This window comes from Rana temporaria, chromosome 12 (assembly GCF_905171775.1).
Source record: "Rana temporaria chromosome 12, aRanTem1.1, whole genome shotgun sequence".
Lineage (NCBI taxonomy): Eukaryota > Metazoa > Chordata > Amphibia > Anura > Ranidae > Rana > Rana temporaria.
In genome coordinates this window covers 22,344,076-22,359,601 of record NC_053500.1, presented here as the reverse complement: position 1 = coordinate 22,359,601, position 15,526 = coordinate 22,344,076, and the positions used below count along the sequence as shown (strand labels likewise).

The 15,526-nt window shown below is 44.7% G+C and overlaps 1 protein-coding gene across 5 annotated transcripts in view; it reads left to right on the top strand.

The window, feature by feature from the left end:
- Positions 1–15,526, top strand: part of FAM217B (family with sequence similarity 217 member B) — a 47,378-nt gene that overhangs the window by 21,601 nt on the left and 10,251 nt on the right. For 2 of the 5 annotated variants that reach the window (XM_040330013.1, XM_040330009.1), the window contains exons 2-4: positions 12,456–12,563; positions 12,652–12,711; positions 13,395–13,465. In XM_040330013.1, coding sequence (XP_040185947.1) covers positions 12,456–12,563; positions 12,652–12,711; positions 13,395–13,465 — 239 coding nt within the window. Of the gene's footprint in view, positions 1–3,179; positions 3,591–12,455; positions 12,564–12,651; positions 12,712–13,394; positions 13,466–15,526 lie in introns of those variants that run through there. The other 3 variants (XM_040330010.1, XM_040330012.1, XM_040330011.1) reach the window with 3 other exon arrangements.

The following is a 15,526-nucleotide window of genomic DNA, read 5'->3' as shown; positions in this document are numbered from 1 at the left end:
TTTTCATCAAGAATGTCTCTGTACATTGCTGCATTCATCTTTACCTCAATCCTGACTAGTCTCCCAGTTCCTGCCGCTGAAAAACATCCCCACATGTGGCATGATGCTGCCACCAGCATGCTTCACTGTAGAGATGGTATTGCCCAGGTGATAAGAAGTGCCTTGATTCCTCCAGACATGATGCTTACCCTTCAGGCCAAGGCATTCAATCTTTGTTTTATCAGACCAGAGAATTTTGTTTCTCATTGTCAGAGTCCTTCGGGTGCTTTTTGGCAAACTCCAGGTGCCTTTTACTGAGGGGTTGCTTTTGTCTGGCCATTCTACCATACAGGCCTGATTGGTGGAGATCTGCAGAGATGGTTGTTCTTCTGGAAGGTTCTCCTCTCTCCACAGAGAAACGCTGGAGCTCTGTCAGAGTGACCATCAGGTTCTTGGTCACCTCCCTGACTAAGGCTGTTTTGGATTGGGTAGAGAGGGAGTAGAACTCCTGTCGGGTGTTTATTGCTTATTGATGTTTACTGTTCTCACCAAGAGTGAACATAAAAGAAAATCCCAAATTTTAAATAGTCACCAGAACAGGGGAAATCTTCCAATAGGGACTCTAGGTCTAGAGGGACTCTGACAACAAGTTATACCCTCACTTTGGAAGGATTATCTCTCACTTCTTGTTGCGGCTACAAGACAGAAAGTGAAGGAAAATCTCCCCAATGAGACACAGATGGCAAAAAATAAACTGACAAGGTTTATATCCCTCCCTTTTTCTATCTAAAATTCTCTATAAATGACAAAAACAGTTTTGCCTTTAGGCCTTGTTCATGCCTATGCGTTTAACATGGTTTCCAATGGGATATTTTGACATTATGCTTTTTTGAAAGGGTCAGGGACTTTTTAAATGCAAAACTGGTTTTGGTTCAATAGACTTCAATGCAGATTTTTGCCGTGTCAAAAACATGTGTGCAAAAAAGCACTGCAGAAGCGGATCAAAAGCAAACTGCATAGGTGTGAACCAGGCCTAAGTTCTAGTGTCATTTAGCCTGTTCAGACCTGGAATAACACATTGGCAATGCAGGTAGCTAGAACTTATACCTAGCAGCACTAGGGTCTTCAGTTTAGTTCCAGGACGAAACCCTTTCTACATCCGGCTCGTGTGTTCTCCTTGTATTGCATAATATTTATCTGGGATATCCTGGTTTCTTCTTAAAACCCTAAGGGCCCATTCACACCAGAGACTGAGCGTTTTTGACTGCATGTTTGCATACATTTGAAGTGTGCTTGATGCGCGCTTGAATGTGTTTTGCGCTGCGTGTACAGTGCATTTTTCTATATGTTCTTGGGCTTGGCTTTTTTGGCTTAAAGGGGCATGGTGCGGTGCATTTGTAGCAAGCTGTTTTGTAGCATGTTTGTAGTGCGTTCCCTGCATTTGTGTTGCAGAAAAATGCAGCATGCTTTACTTTTTTTTTAACTGTGCTAAACTGCACTGCAATGATGTGAAAAATGCCCATAGGATTACCTTGATTTTGGCTGTCTGTGCAGTTTAAACTGCAGCCAAATGCGTTCGGTGTGAAAGGGCCTTTAGGGTAAATTCACACTATATGCAGTGACAGATGTTTTACTGCGTGGTAAAAAAGGCTGTAACCGCAAAGACACCCAGGAAACAATTGTTTCCTATGTGTCTCATTAACACTGCAACGCTGCGATAAAATGTTGCGTTCTATCGCACCACGCCAAATCGCACAGTCGTGTACAGCAACGCATCGCACTGCTGTACATTGTCGTGAATGAAGTGTACTTTTGTACACTTCAAAGTTTGTACAAAAAGAGTCATGTGATACACTGAATTGTGGCCCCTACCACAGCCAGTGTTCTATCGAGAAACGCCTCAGATGGGTCTGCGCATGTGCAGTGCGAAAGTCACTCTAGCTGATATGTTGATCAGCTTGCTTGACGCCAACATGGCGCATGCGCAGGTCATCAGGGGAAGTATCCGACGATCTGCTAAGCGCCGAGGGAGAATGTAATTGTCAAATTCTGCCTCTTTATTGCGGACAGGTTTTGTGTGCGTTTTAACCCACCCTTAGACACAGCCAAAACCTGGCGTTGAACACACTCAAGACGCTGTGCAGCAGAAAACACGCCGTTCAATACTGCCAAAACCCGCCCGCAACAGTGAGGCAGAATCTGACAATTCCATTCTCTCTCGGCCCTTAGCAGATCTTCAGATAATGCCTTCGAGGATCTGCACATAAACCGTGTTGACGTCACGCCAGCTGATCAACATATCAGCTGGAGTGACGTTGCGTACTGCACGTGTGCAGACCCATCTGGGTCATTTTTTGACAGAGGGCATTTCCTTGATAGAATACAGACAATGGAGAGCTTGTGCAGAGGTAAAGAGCTGTGGCAGCTGTCCATCGTGTGTGAATTCAGTCTTTCTCACTGACAGATTAACTTCCACCAAAAACGTGTCTGTCTGTCTATGGTAGAACCATAAAGCCCCGTACACACGATTGGATATCTGATGGAATCTAATCCGATGCATTTTTTGGTCGGATATCCAATGAAGCTGACTTTCATCGGTCTTGCCTACACACTATCAGTCAAAAATCTGACCGTGTTCAACGTGGTGACGTAAAACACTACGACGTGCTGAGAAAAATGAAGTTCAATGCTCCCGAGCATGCGTCGACTTGATTCTGAGCATGCGTGAATTTTTGGCCGATGGACTTTTACACAGACGATCATTTTTTTTTTTTTCTATCGGTTTTTTATCCGTAGGAAAATTTTAATACATGTTTTTTTTCACTGATGCAAAACAAACCGATGGGACCCACACATGATCGGTTTGTCTGATGAAAACGGTCCATCGGTCTGTTTTCATCAGACAAACCGATCGTGTGTACTGGGATTTAGACTTCGGTCTCTCCTGAAGATACAGAATGAGGTGCATGTCTCTATGTACTCCTGTAAAGCATTTTTGAAAAAAACGCCATGTCATTTATTTAGAAAAATCTGGTAAATTCTGCTAGGTGCCGTTTTTTAAACCACCTCTACTCCTCCGCAATATAAACATAGGAGGAACATTTCTTGTTTTCTAAAACATTTAATGGTAAAGTGTTAGGAGCTGCACATACATCTGACATTTTACAGTTATTTAAAGCAGCTGCCTGCCTTGCACATGGGACTTGATCTGTAATATGTTGCTTTAGGTATGCACTTACTGCGGATATCTGTATTATGCTAGATTTTACCCACAATTCTTTGCACTTCAGTGACAGCCCCATTTCTTTGAGGTTGGAAGGGAGGAGCTGTGGGCTGTGCTCACCTCACATCAAGCATTTCACCCGTGACATCAAAACAAATAGTGCCAAAAGGATTGTGGATAACGGGAAAGAGAAGGGAGGCAGAGCGTGTTTATTGTGTCACCGAGTGCAAGGACAGGTGTCTTGTTTAGGCACCATGAAGGGTTTAGGCAGATGCACTGTCATTTAATTTTAGCCTACGTTTACACTCCTGCCAAATCTGTGATGGAACCTGCAGTCCAGGATTGTCACATTCTAGAATGAAAAGAAACAGACTGCAGACATGGTAATGTAAGGAAATACTTTCTGCTAATCTCCTTCTCTGTAGTGTACAGTATTAATCCTGATATTGTTCTATCTGCAGGGAAGCAACATACTAATGAGCAGTTACTGGGGTGAACCTTGGACAGCATTTTGATGCAATATTCTGCCATTCATTTTATTATTTCTGATATATAGTCTAAAATAACATTATTTGTTTTTTCATATTTAACAATACAAGTCCTGTTTATATTGTTGTGGTCTTTTTTTGGTCATTAGTGTTCTGAAGTGCAGAGGCCAGTTCTGCATTTAGTATTTTCCTAAAAAAAGGATGTTCTTTTGTACCCTATTAGGCTATTTCTCATGTGCAGGGACTATTTGCTGTTTTCTAAGAATGATTATAATAAACCGGTATGCATAAGGCTGATTTCACGCTGAGGCGCTTCAGAGCGCTATATCGCTAAAAATGGCGCCTGCGTAGCGCTTTCACACTGGAGCGGTGCGCTGGCAGGATGTATTTAAAAATTCACCTGGAATATGCAAACTGCAACCTGCATAGGTGTGAATCAGGCCTTGGGCAAGCATGTGCACCAGTGTCGGTAACATTACCAACATGTGTGGCAAATTCTAGTATTTCCTACTACGGCCAGTTTAGGAATCTATCACTATAGCAGCAACAAATTCTTAAAGCGGGGGTTCACCCTAGAATAAAATTTTTTTTTTTTTTTTTATTCTATCATAAAATTCGGCATCGTAGCGCGAGCTACAGTATGCCGGTCTTACATTTTTTATCCCCGTACTCACTGTTTAATCCGACCTAGACGATTCCGTCTGCCCACGGGGAATGGGCGTTCCAATCCAGACGGAAAGTGATTGACGGCCGGCTCTGGCGCCTCACGCTTCTCTGGAAATAGCCGAAATAGGCTTGGCTCTTCACGGCGCCTGCGCATAGCCTGTGCGCAGGCGCCGTGAAGAGCCGAGACCTACTCCGGCTGTCTTCGGGGAGCGTGACGTGCCAGAGTCGGCCGTCAATCACCCTCCCTCTTGCTAGGAACGCCCATTCCCCGCGGCAGACGGAATCGTCTATGTACGATTAAACAGTGAGTACGGGGTTAAAAAATGTAAGACCGGCATACTGTAGCTCGCGCTACGATGCCGAATTTTATGCTGAAATGTTGTTCAGCAGGGTGAATCACAGCTTTAAGTACCGCCAGTTCTCCATTTAGGAAACTGGCGGGAATACACTAAAAAACAAAAATGTATTATATTGCAGCTTACCAATCATTAGATGTATTGTCTGTTTTTAGTTTTCCTCTGGCGATCTGTCCGGTAAAACCCCTGTATTATATAGACACCCACCTGGATAAATGAGAACAGGAGGCAGATTTGGGCAGCTGCGTTTTAGATTTAAATACAGTAACAAATTGAAGCTGAACTCCAACTAATAGCTTTTAATCAGTTACTTTTGGGATAAAAGATTTACAGCTGATCATTGTAAGCACCCCTGCCAGTGATAAATGGTCCGTATCATCCATGTAACTACAAGACCGTTTTTCTGTTGAAAACAGACTTACTTTCTGGACCACTAGATAAAAAAAGGCATATATTGATTGGTTTGCGCAAAGGTTAAAGCGTCTACAAAATAGGGGATAGTTTTATGCCGATTTTTTTTTTTTTTTTTTTACTAGTAATTGCAGGTATCTGCAATTTTTTTTTTTTTTTTTTTATCGGGATTGCGGCAGACAAATCGGACACTTTTGGAACCACTGACATTTATACAGCGATCAGAGCTAAAAATAGCCACTGATTACTATATAAATGTCACTGGCAGGGAAGGGGTTAAAGGGGTTGTAAAGGTTCGTTTTTTATTTTCTAAATGGGTTACTTTAAGCTAGTGCATTGTTGGTTCACTTACCTTTTCCTTCAATTTCCCTTCTAAATGCTTTTTTTTTTTTGTCTGAATTTCTCACTTCCTGTTCTTCCTCAGTAAGCTGTTCTAAATGACTTTCCACCACTCGGATGATGGTGGAAAGCTTACTGAGAAGGAACAGGAAGTGAGAAATTAAGACAAAGAAGAAAAAAAAACATTTAGAAGGGAAATCAAAGAAAAAGGTAAGTGGACTAACAATGCACTAGCTTAAAGAAACCAATTTAAAAAATAAAAGACGAACCTTTACAACCTCTTTAACACTAGGAGGCGATCAAGGGGTTAAATGTGTTCCCTTAGTGTGTTCTAACTGTAGGGAAATGGACCGTTCGTTATTCCTATTTACTAGGAACACATGATCTGGCTCTGTCAGGAGTGATCATGGGTGCGTCTGCCAGGCATGTGTATTGGCTCCTCAGCGGCACGGCAGGCGCAGGCCCCTTATACCCCTTAAATTGGCCGCCGGACAGCTACGGCGTTTCGCGCAGGGGAGCCATTCTGCCGCTGCAAAACGACGGGCAGTTAATACGGCCATCACATCTAAAAATTGGTAAGCTTCAATATAATGTTTGCTTTTGGGTTTAATACTGCTTTTAAGACCAACTCTGAACTGTCATACAGAAGTATTCATTGTGTACCATGCTAGTAATCTGTCATGTATGTGGCAGCTTCTCCAACAGGGCTGCATCCTCTGCCTCATAAACAGAGGGGCCGGGCATACAGGTCATGTCATTACCCAAATATTGGCAATATGTGTGTTAACTGCATGCAGTTCTTCAGCATGATGGGCTAACCACAGAAGTTGGGCTGCAACTAACGATTATTATTTTCATAATCGATTAGTTGGCCGATTATTGTTTCGATTAATCAGATAATAGCCTGAAAAAAAAAAATTTGCATTTAAAAAAAAATTTGGGCCAATTTGTTGTTGGGCAGATTACAAAACACAAATTGCAGCAAAAACACATTACATGCTTTTCTGCAGCTTCTCCATTGAAGTATATGGAACCAAAAAAAAACGGGGTTACTTACCGGTAACATCCCTTTTCCAGGAGTCTTTCAGGACAGGTACTGTAGAGAGACACAGGCTCCTCCCCTCACAGGAAACACCGCCTTCCAATTAAGAATTTAAGCCTCATCCTCCCTCAGCTCCTCAGTTTTTTCCAGAGTACCTCCGGCCAGCTGGGGAGACACAAGAACACGTCATAAAAGTATAAAATTACATCTTACCTGACGGCCTCGTCTGATGAGTTTCCATAATATCCCCTACAACAAAGAGGGTGGGTACCAGTGCTGTCCTGAAAGACTCCAGGAAAAGGGATGTTACCGGTAAGTAACCCCGTTTTTCCCTGTTCGTCTTTCAGGACAGGTACTGTAGAGAGGATAAGCGAGCACCTTACCCTAGGGTGGGGCAACTGCTTGCAGTACTTTGCGTCCAAAAGCCTGGTCTTTGGTTGAAAGTAGGTCCAGTCTGTAATGTTTTACAAACGTTGAGAAACTAGACCATGTTGCAGCCTTGCAGATCTGCTCCGGGGAAGCACCAGCACACTCTGCTTGGGAAGTTGCTACTGCCCTGGTGGAATGAGCCTTGATACCCTGTGGAGGCTCTACTCCCCTAGAAGAATAGGCTAGAACGATGGCTGCCCTTAACCACCTGGCTATCGTGCGTCTAGAAGCCCTAGACCCTTTCTTGGACCCAGAAAACAAAACAAATAGTGAATCAGCTTTCCTGAACTGACTTGTGTAATCCAAGTATTGTAGGACACACCTCCTAACGTCTAGGTTGTGAAACTTGTGTTCCTGTTCCCTCACAGGATTTGAACAAAAAGAAGGCAATGTTATTTCTTGACTTCTGTGAAACTTAGAAGCTACCTTTGGTAGAAAAGCCGGATCTGTCTTAAAAATGATGCGATCCGGAAAAACTTGAAAAAAGGGGACCCTAATAGATAGGGCCTCGAGTTCGCTCACTCTCCTGGCAGTAGTGATCGCTACTAAAAATACTGTTTTGAGAGTGATCACTTTTAAACTACATTTGTCTAAAGGCTCAAATGGTTCTACTGTAAAGGCTTGAAGAACCAATGAGAGATCCCAAACTGGGAAGTTGGAGGTTTTTACAGGTCTCCGTCTACTCAAAGCCTTAAAAAATCTAGAGACCCAAGGGTCAAATGCTAGTTGTTTTTCAAGAAATACACTTAGCGCTGACACTTGACCCTTCAGCGTGCTAGTTGCCAGCCCTTTATCAGCTCCAGCTTGAAGAAATTCTAAAACAGCCACAGAGCTGTTGACACTGAAGGAGCTTTCTGCACACCAGATGTTAAACCGTTTCCACACTTTTTGGTAAATGGCTTGCGTCTCCTTCTTTCTACAGCTTAGGAGTGTTTCAACCAAGCGTTCTGAAAACCCTTTGCCCCTCAGCAGCTCTTCCTCAGAAGCCAGGCTGCCAGGTTCCATCTCTCTACCTGCGGGCAGCAGATTGGACCCTGCAAAAGGAGATCCTCCCGAATTGGTAGAATCCAAGGAGATTCTATCGATAGATTTTTTAGGATAGAGAACCATGGTCTCCTGGGCCAATGAGGTGCGATGAGAATGAGTGTTGTGTTCTCCCCCTGCAGTTTCCTCAGGACTGCTGGTATTAGAACCGGAGGGGGGAAAGCATAACACCTGGAGAACTTCCAGGTTTGGGCCAGAGCGTCCACCGCCAGAGCTCCATCCCATCTGTTTAGGGAAAAAAAGAGCCGAGTTTTGGCATTTTCTCTTGAGGCGAATAAATCCACCTCCGGAAGACCCCATCTTTGAGTGATCGCTCTGAAAACTTCTTGATTCAGAACCCAATCGCCCTCCCTCAGTTTCTTCCTGCTGAGGAAGTCTGCGACCTGATTTAATTCTCCCTTCAGATGTATGGCTGAGAGGGACAAGACATTGGCCTCCGCCCATATGAGAATAGATTTTGTCAGATCCCATAAGGACTTGCTCCTGGTGCCCCCCTGCTTGTTGACATAAGCTACTGCCGAGGAGTTGTCTGTCCTGATTCGAACATGCTGTCCCTGCAGCTCCTTCTGAAAGGCTTTGAGGGCTAACTCTATCGCTTTTAGTTCTCTCCAATTCGAAGATTTTTGCGAGTCCTCTTTTGCCCAGCGACCCTGTGTCAGAAGGGAGTCCAGGTGTGCTCCCCAACCGGAGCCACTGGCATCTGTTGTCACTGTTCTGGAGATCGGGGAGATCCAATCCAGGCCCTGTAAAAGGTTCGCCCCCTTCCTCCACCACCAAAGGGACCTCTTGATGTGAACCGGTATGGATATCAGGGAATCCAAGGATTCCGGTTTGTGGTCCCAAATGTTCAGTATGAACAGTTGTAGAGGTCGGAAATGCAGACCCGCCCACTGCACTGCAGGAAGACAAGATGTTAATAACCCCAGAGCTGACATGACTTTCCTTATCGGAAGCTGGCCACTGCTCTGAAGAAGTGATATTACGTTGTCCACCTTCTGAACTTTTTCTATTGGGAGAAAAGTCATCTGTCTGGTTGAGTCCAGTACATATCCCAGAAAAGTGACTCTTTGGGAGGGTGTCAGGCTGGATTTTTCCAGATTGAGTAACCAACCTAGGTTTTCCAGAATCCCCTTTGCAACCTGGAGGTCCTGGGACAACCGTGTCGGGGAGTCTGCAAAAAATAGCAGATCGTCCAGATAAGCTACCACCAGGATGCCCTTGAGACGTAGAAAGGCTAGTACCTCCACCATCACTTTGGTGAATATGCGGGGGGAAGAGGAGAGCCCGAAGGGGAGTGCTTTGAATTGCAGGTGAAACATCCCCTCTCTGGACCTCACGGCCAGTCTGAGAAATCTCTGATGGCATTCCGCTATTGGGATGTGTAGGTAGGCATCCTTTAAATCTATGGATGCCATGAAGCAGTTCGGAAAGAGGAGTGTCCTCACGGAATAGATGGAATCCATCCGAAACCGTTTGTACGTGACCGAGGTGTTTAGAGGTTTTAAATTCAGTATAAGCCTGAATTTCCCTGAAGGCTTGCGGACCACAAATATGTGGGAGTAGAAGCCCTTTCCTATCTCCTCCGATGGAACCCGAACTACCACCCCCTGATCCTCCAACTCCTGAAGAGAGGAGATCAGAGCCACAGATTTCTCTTTGCATTGGGGCAAATTGGTGACTAAGAGTCTGGATGGGGGGGGACTTGAGAACTCTAGTCTGTACCCTCTCCTTATGATCCCCAGCACAAATTGGTTGCTGGTGATCGTCTCCCATTGTGGGAGAAAGGCCCCCAACCTTCCTCCCACCTTGACTCCGTCATTGAGGTTTTTGGGGCTGTTCAGGAGCACGAAAAAGTGCCCCGGCACGGCCTTTCCCTTTTGGTCCCCAAAACTTTTTCTTTCCCTCAGGTTTGGGGACTTCCACCTTCTTTTGGGTCCAGAATTTTTTCTTTGTCTGTCCCCCAAATTTTTTCTTTAAGGGGAAAGCCTTCTTCTTGTCGGCTGTACGATCTAAGACAGCCTCCAAGCCTGGCCCAAATAATAAGTCTCCTGTAAGGGGGATCCCGCACAATTTAACCTTTGAGGCGCTATCCCCCTGCCATGTCTTGAGCCAGAGAGCTCTTCTTGCAGAATTAGATAGAGCTGCAGATCTGGCAGACATGCGGATTGACTCTGCTGAGGCGTCCGCTACATACCGTACGCCACTCAGTAAAGTTGGAAAAGAGGAAAGTATAGTCTCTTTTGGCGTTCCGGCCTCAATATGTGCCTTAATTTGTAAGAGCCAATGCTCTAAATTACGGGCCACCACTGTTGCTGCCATAGCTGGCTTAAGGTTCCCCTGGGAAGCATCCCAGGACTTTTTTAATAGCGAATCCATCCGCCTGTCCATGGGGTCTGAAAGGACCCCCATGTCCTCAAACGCCAAGTCCGTATGTCGGGATACCTGCGAAAAGGCGGCATCTAGTTTGGGGGATTTGTTCCACACTGAAGCCTCCTCTTCAGAAAAAGGAAACCTCCTCTTCAAAGAGTTTGAGAAGAAAGGTTTCCTCTCTGGGTCCTGCCATTCTTTTTTGATGGCATTGACCAGTACTTCATGGACTGGAAAAACCCTTTTCTTTTGTTCTCCCAAACCACTGTACATCTGGTCATGGAGTGACAGTGTCTTTTTCTCCTCAACTATCCCTAAAGTAGCGTGGATAGTTTCCAATAACTCTTCCACCTCTTCAAGGGAAAGCTTGTAGCGAGAGACCTTTGAGGACCCTGCCTCTGTCTTCTCACTATCTGACTCCTCTTGGGAGCTAGAAGCGGCACTGTCTTGCTCCTCCTCAGCATCCTCTCTGATATCCGCAGGTTTCTCTCTACTCCCAGAGGGAAGAACCTCAGGATTCGGTGGAATTACCTGTTGCGCTACAGAAGGGCTGCTTTGGGGCAATTGAAAATTAGCAAAAATATCTTTAAACGATTGAAAGGTGCCAGAAAGCTCTTTCATAGAAGCTGCTAATTCAGATGCCTGCTCTGCCTCCCTTTCTTTAACCAGCCCCTCAATACATCTCCTGCAAAGTGCTTTGTTCCAACTCTCACTAAGTGAAGATCTGCAGGAAGGGCATTTCTTCCTGCTGTGGGCTGATTTTTCTGTGGATTTCTGAAAAACACAGAAGAAAGTGGAGGCTAGATTAAAAGAGAGACCAGCGCATAACACAGGTAACCACCAGGAGTGTTCTAGGACCAACCACCACCAGGGTTCCAGACACACTACAGTAACAAACTCCCCGACCACCAGGAGAAGAAAACAAAAAAATCACCAGTGAAGCTGTACAGTATGATAAGGGAACACCACCCCAGGGTTCTCCTTACCTTAGAGTGGCTGGTGCTGTCGTCATCCGGAGGTGCACGGGAAGCCTCTGCTTCCGACATCTCGCTGAGGAATGTGGTCGCGACTGCCTGCCAAAACGCCGACCCTACGGCTGAGAGAGAGAGAGGCCGCACCAGCCCAGCGTCAGGCCTTTTCACACTGCAGCGTCCGGGACCAGTGACGCGTATCCGGCGGAAGTGCCCGCCCCCCCCCGGAACTGACGTCACTCGTCATCCGGTCCGGCCCAGCTCCTGGCCGACCGTGAATTCTCACAGGGAGCGTGCACCCCGCCTGCAGCGCCACCCCTGTGCGTTTAGTAAATAGGCCTCCGCGGCTGAATCCACCCCAGGAATGTCCGCGGGACGCTACACGGCGATGTCCTGGGTAAGTGACTTCCCCAGTCAACCAGGACGCCATGCATTTAAAAAATAGCCCTGAGCCCAGGGAGAACAGGTCCCCCCTCTCAGGAAAACTGGCCTCAGCTTCCCCAGCTGTCTGGCCCCTGGCCCCCAGCGGTGTCTCCCCTCCGGAGGAAACACCATAAACTGAGGAGCTGAGGGAGGATGAGGCTTAAATTCTTAATTGGAAGGCGGTGTTTCCTGTGAGGGGAGGAGCCTGTGTCTCTCTACAGTACCTGTCCTGAAAGACGAACAGGGAAAAAAAACCAATGGCACAGTTTTGCGTTAAAAAGTCCTCACCCTTTCCAAATACGCAGCAGCTGAAAATAAATCGTGGACGTGAACGTGTCCCATAGGAAAAAACATGTTAATAAACTGTACTGTGTTTCTGCAAAAAGCACCAAAAAACAGAGGTGTGACCCCGGCCTGAGATGTTTAGTAACATAATGGGGTTAAAAAAAACTAAAATAAGTACAAAAAGAGCAAATAATCGCTACTGTAAGGGGTTCATTTTTTTTTTTTACTGTGGGACAGTGAAAGTAATATTTACAGTAGCAATTTGCTTTTTTGTAATATAAAGGGCTAATTTTAGTTTCTTTACCCCCAATATGTTACTAGCCGATTAATCGATTTTATGAAAATTGTAATCGATTAGTTGTCGATTAATCGATTAGTTATTTCGGCCCTACACAGAACCCCTGAAGAATCTCTCTGTCAATTACCTTTTAGTCACAGAAGAGATCACGGTCTGTCAGATCCAAAACAGAAGAACTGCAAAAATGTGATCACCTAAAGAATCCCATGAGAAAATCGCACACATTCAGCAATGCACAGAAGGTACAGTTCTGGCCTTTTATTTGCTTGTGATATCTGGGTTGATTTTGTTCTTAAAAGAATTTGCAAAAATTGTGTTTTAATCTTTTAGTTAGTCCAGCCTTCAGCCTTGCAGTATACAACAGAAGGAAATCTCGGTGCTAGTAAATTGGTAGGTAATTCTGCATACACTTTCTTTGGGTCATAGATTTTAGTTAAATTGGATGTAAACCCAATTCATAAAATTTGAGCTGGGCACATATATCTGCAGTATTTTCTTATCTCTCTTCAAAGAGCCAAGTCCCATAGCTCTCTCCTGAACCATTCCTATGTTATAAGCCTGATAACTCCAGACAAATTCTCTGACACATCAGATAAAAGCAGCCTTAAATTTCTGTCAGGGGAGGTTGCTAAAATAATTAGCAAGGAGCAGGCCCTATTACAAAACACCTCTGAGAGTCTCCGCCTATGTGAAGAGGGGGTGTGTGCCTTTCCTCCAATCAGCAATGTTGGCTATAATGGCTGTACGCCCAGACATCACACTCTGTGTTTAACAGGAAGAGAAAATTTCCTAATGCGATCTGAACTTTCTAAACAGTATATAAATGTAAAGACAGCAGATTTACCTGTAAAACCTATGTAGAGAGATTTGTTTCATCTCTGTGTATCATCTGAGGCTGTTCACTTCACTGGGGTATAGGAGAGGGTTTACATCCACTTTAACTGTTGACTGTTCCACACATTTCATTGCATTTTTTGTTTTACTGGTTAAGTGTTTTCGTAGTAGATTTATTTTGATTGTGTAGCAGGACATACATTTTATGTTGTACTAATACTTTGTTTTACTTTTCTTAGGTGTCCCAGCCACCACTGAAACATTCCTCGAATGAGAAAATCTATCCCGATAATCCTCAGCATCCAATAGGGTAGATTTGTTACACATAATCTCTCCCTCCCGGTGTCTCCTGTCCTGTTACTTCACTGTTGACCGCACAGCAATGGGGCTTTCATTACCTATTTCATATTATATTTATGAAAGACAGGCTACAAAGCAATTTGTTTCAGCAGTTTATGTATTGTAACTGGAGATTTGTTTCTTCAGACTATGCTACATTACAACCCTGGTGCACTGGCCCATGACAATAATGTCTTAAAATTAATTGGTACTTTCTGTAGTGTGAACAGTGATGGACAGCTATAACAATGTTCATTGCAATAGGAACCAAAACATTTGTTTCCTCCTTTATCATACACAATTATATGTGTTTAGTGAGAAAGAAGACCTCTGTGCTCCACGTTTACTGAAGCAGCCTATTCAAAGTACCGTCTTGTTACATAGCAGGAGTAATAGATGCTATATTAAAGTAGAGCTATGGGCACTTTTTTTTTTTTTAAGGCAGGGTTATAACCCCTGTCAGATTTTTCTGCCATCTGTGTTCAATTGGGGAGATTTACTTTCACTTCCTGTCTCATAGCCAAAACAGAGAAAATCCCTGCACATTAAGGTAATCCATTGGGAACCCTTGGTTCACCAGAACTAGTGTCCCCATTGGAAGATTTCCCACTGTTTTTGTTCTGGGGCCAACCCAAAATTTGGGATTTCTTTTACTTTAAATGATAATGGTACATAGGAAAAATACTGTATTTGAAAGGTGAATTTTTCTAATGGGAGCACAGACTGCAATAAAAAACCTCACACTGCCCAAAACATTTATACTTTTAAAGTAAATTTAAACCTTAAGGCCTCGTACACACAACCGTTTTCCTCTGCAAAATCTATCAAGAACAATGCTGGCAGAGCATTTTTGCCAAGAAAAACGGTCGTGTGTATGTTTTTCGTCAAGAAAAACGTTGTGGATCTCGACGAGAAAAAATGAGAACATGTTCTCTTTTTTCTCATCGGGTGTCTCAATTTCATTGTCGTGTTTCACGTCGGGCTGGTTTACAACGAGAAACACGTTTGTGTGTATGCTTAGAAACCCGCGCATGCTCAGAATAAAGTATGAGACGGGAGCGCACCTTCGGTAAAAGTAGCGTTTGTAATGGAGATGGCACATTTGTCATACTGTAACAGACTGAAAAGCGCGAATCGTCTCTTACCAAACTTTTACTTAACATGCCGTAACATGAGATTAGCAAAAGCAGCCGAAGGGTTGTGCCAGTGGAATCGAACTTCCCCCATATAGTGCCGTCGTACGTGTTGTACGTCACCACGTTTGAGAACGACGAGATTTTGTCTTGACAGTGTGTACGCAAAGAAAGCTTGACAAGATTCTCGACAAGCCTGACAAGAAACTCGTCGAGGAAAACAACGTTTTATTTACGACGAGATTCTCAGTCGTGTGTACGAGGCCTTAGGGCTAATTCACACCAGATGCTACACTACAACACAGAGGCTGGTGTACGTTACAGTCCTGGATCACCGCAGTACTGATGCGCTGATTTACGTGCATGTTGCCAACATCTTCAGGAGCAGGACTCTAGTGCAACTTAAACTAAAAAGCACACCTAGGGGCCAGCCTTCTGGTGGTGGCCGACCCCCTATATGCAATCCAGGATTTAGTTATAGGGGCTTCAGCTGCGACAGCTATATGTTTACAGAGCAAACGACCATGTGTATGGATGTGAATGATAGGTGGACCAGGTTCTTCCCCCGTGGCTCCACACATCGGCTGACAACACCCAGATCCTCATAGGATTAAAGGTGCTTCATCCCCCCACCTGGAGATCCCTTCATGGAGAACTACAAGTCTGAGGTTTGCCCTCAGGACTGTACATATGTCTCTCTTGTGTGGGAATGGGGTGATTTGGTCTGCACTATAGGTATTCCGTGGCCCCTGGAGGTGCTTTTCCTGACTACCTCCCCTAACTGGGAGATAGTGAGCTATCTGTGTCTCTCACGCTGCAGTGTTACAGCACGTGAGAAGGTCAGCACAGTAGAGGTGGTGGGGGCATATCGTGGGCTCGATTTTCTTACCTCTTATGCT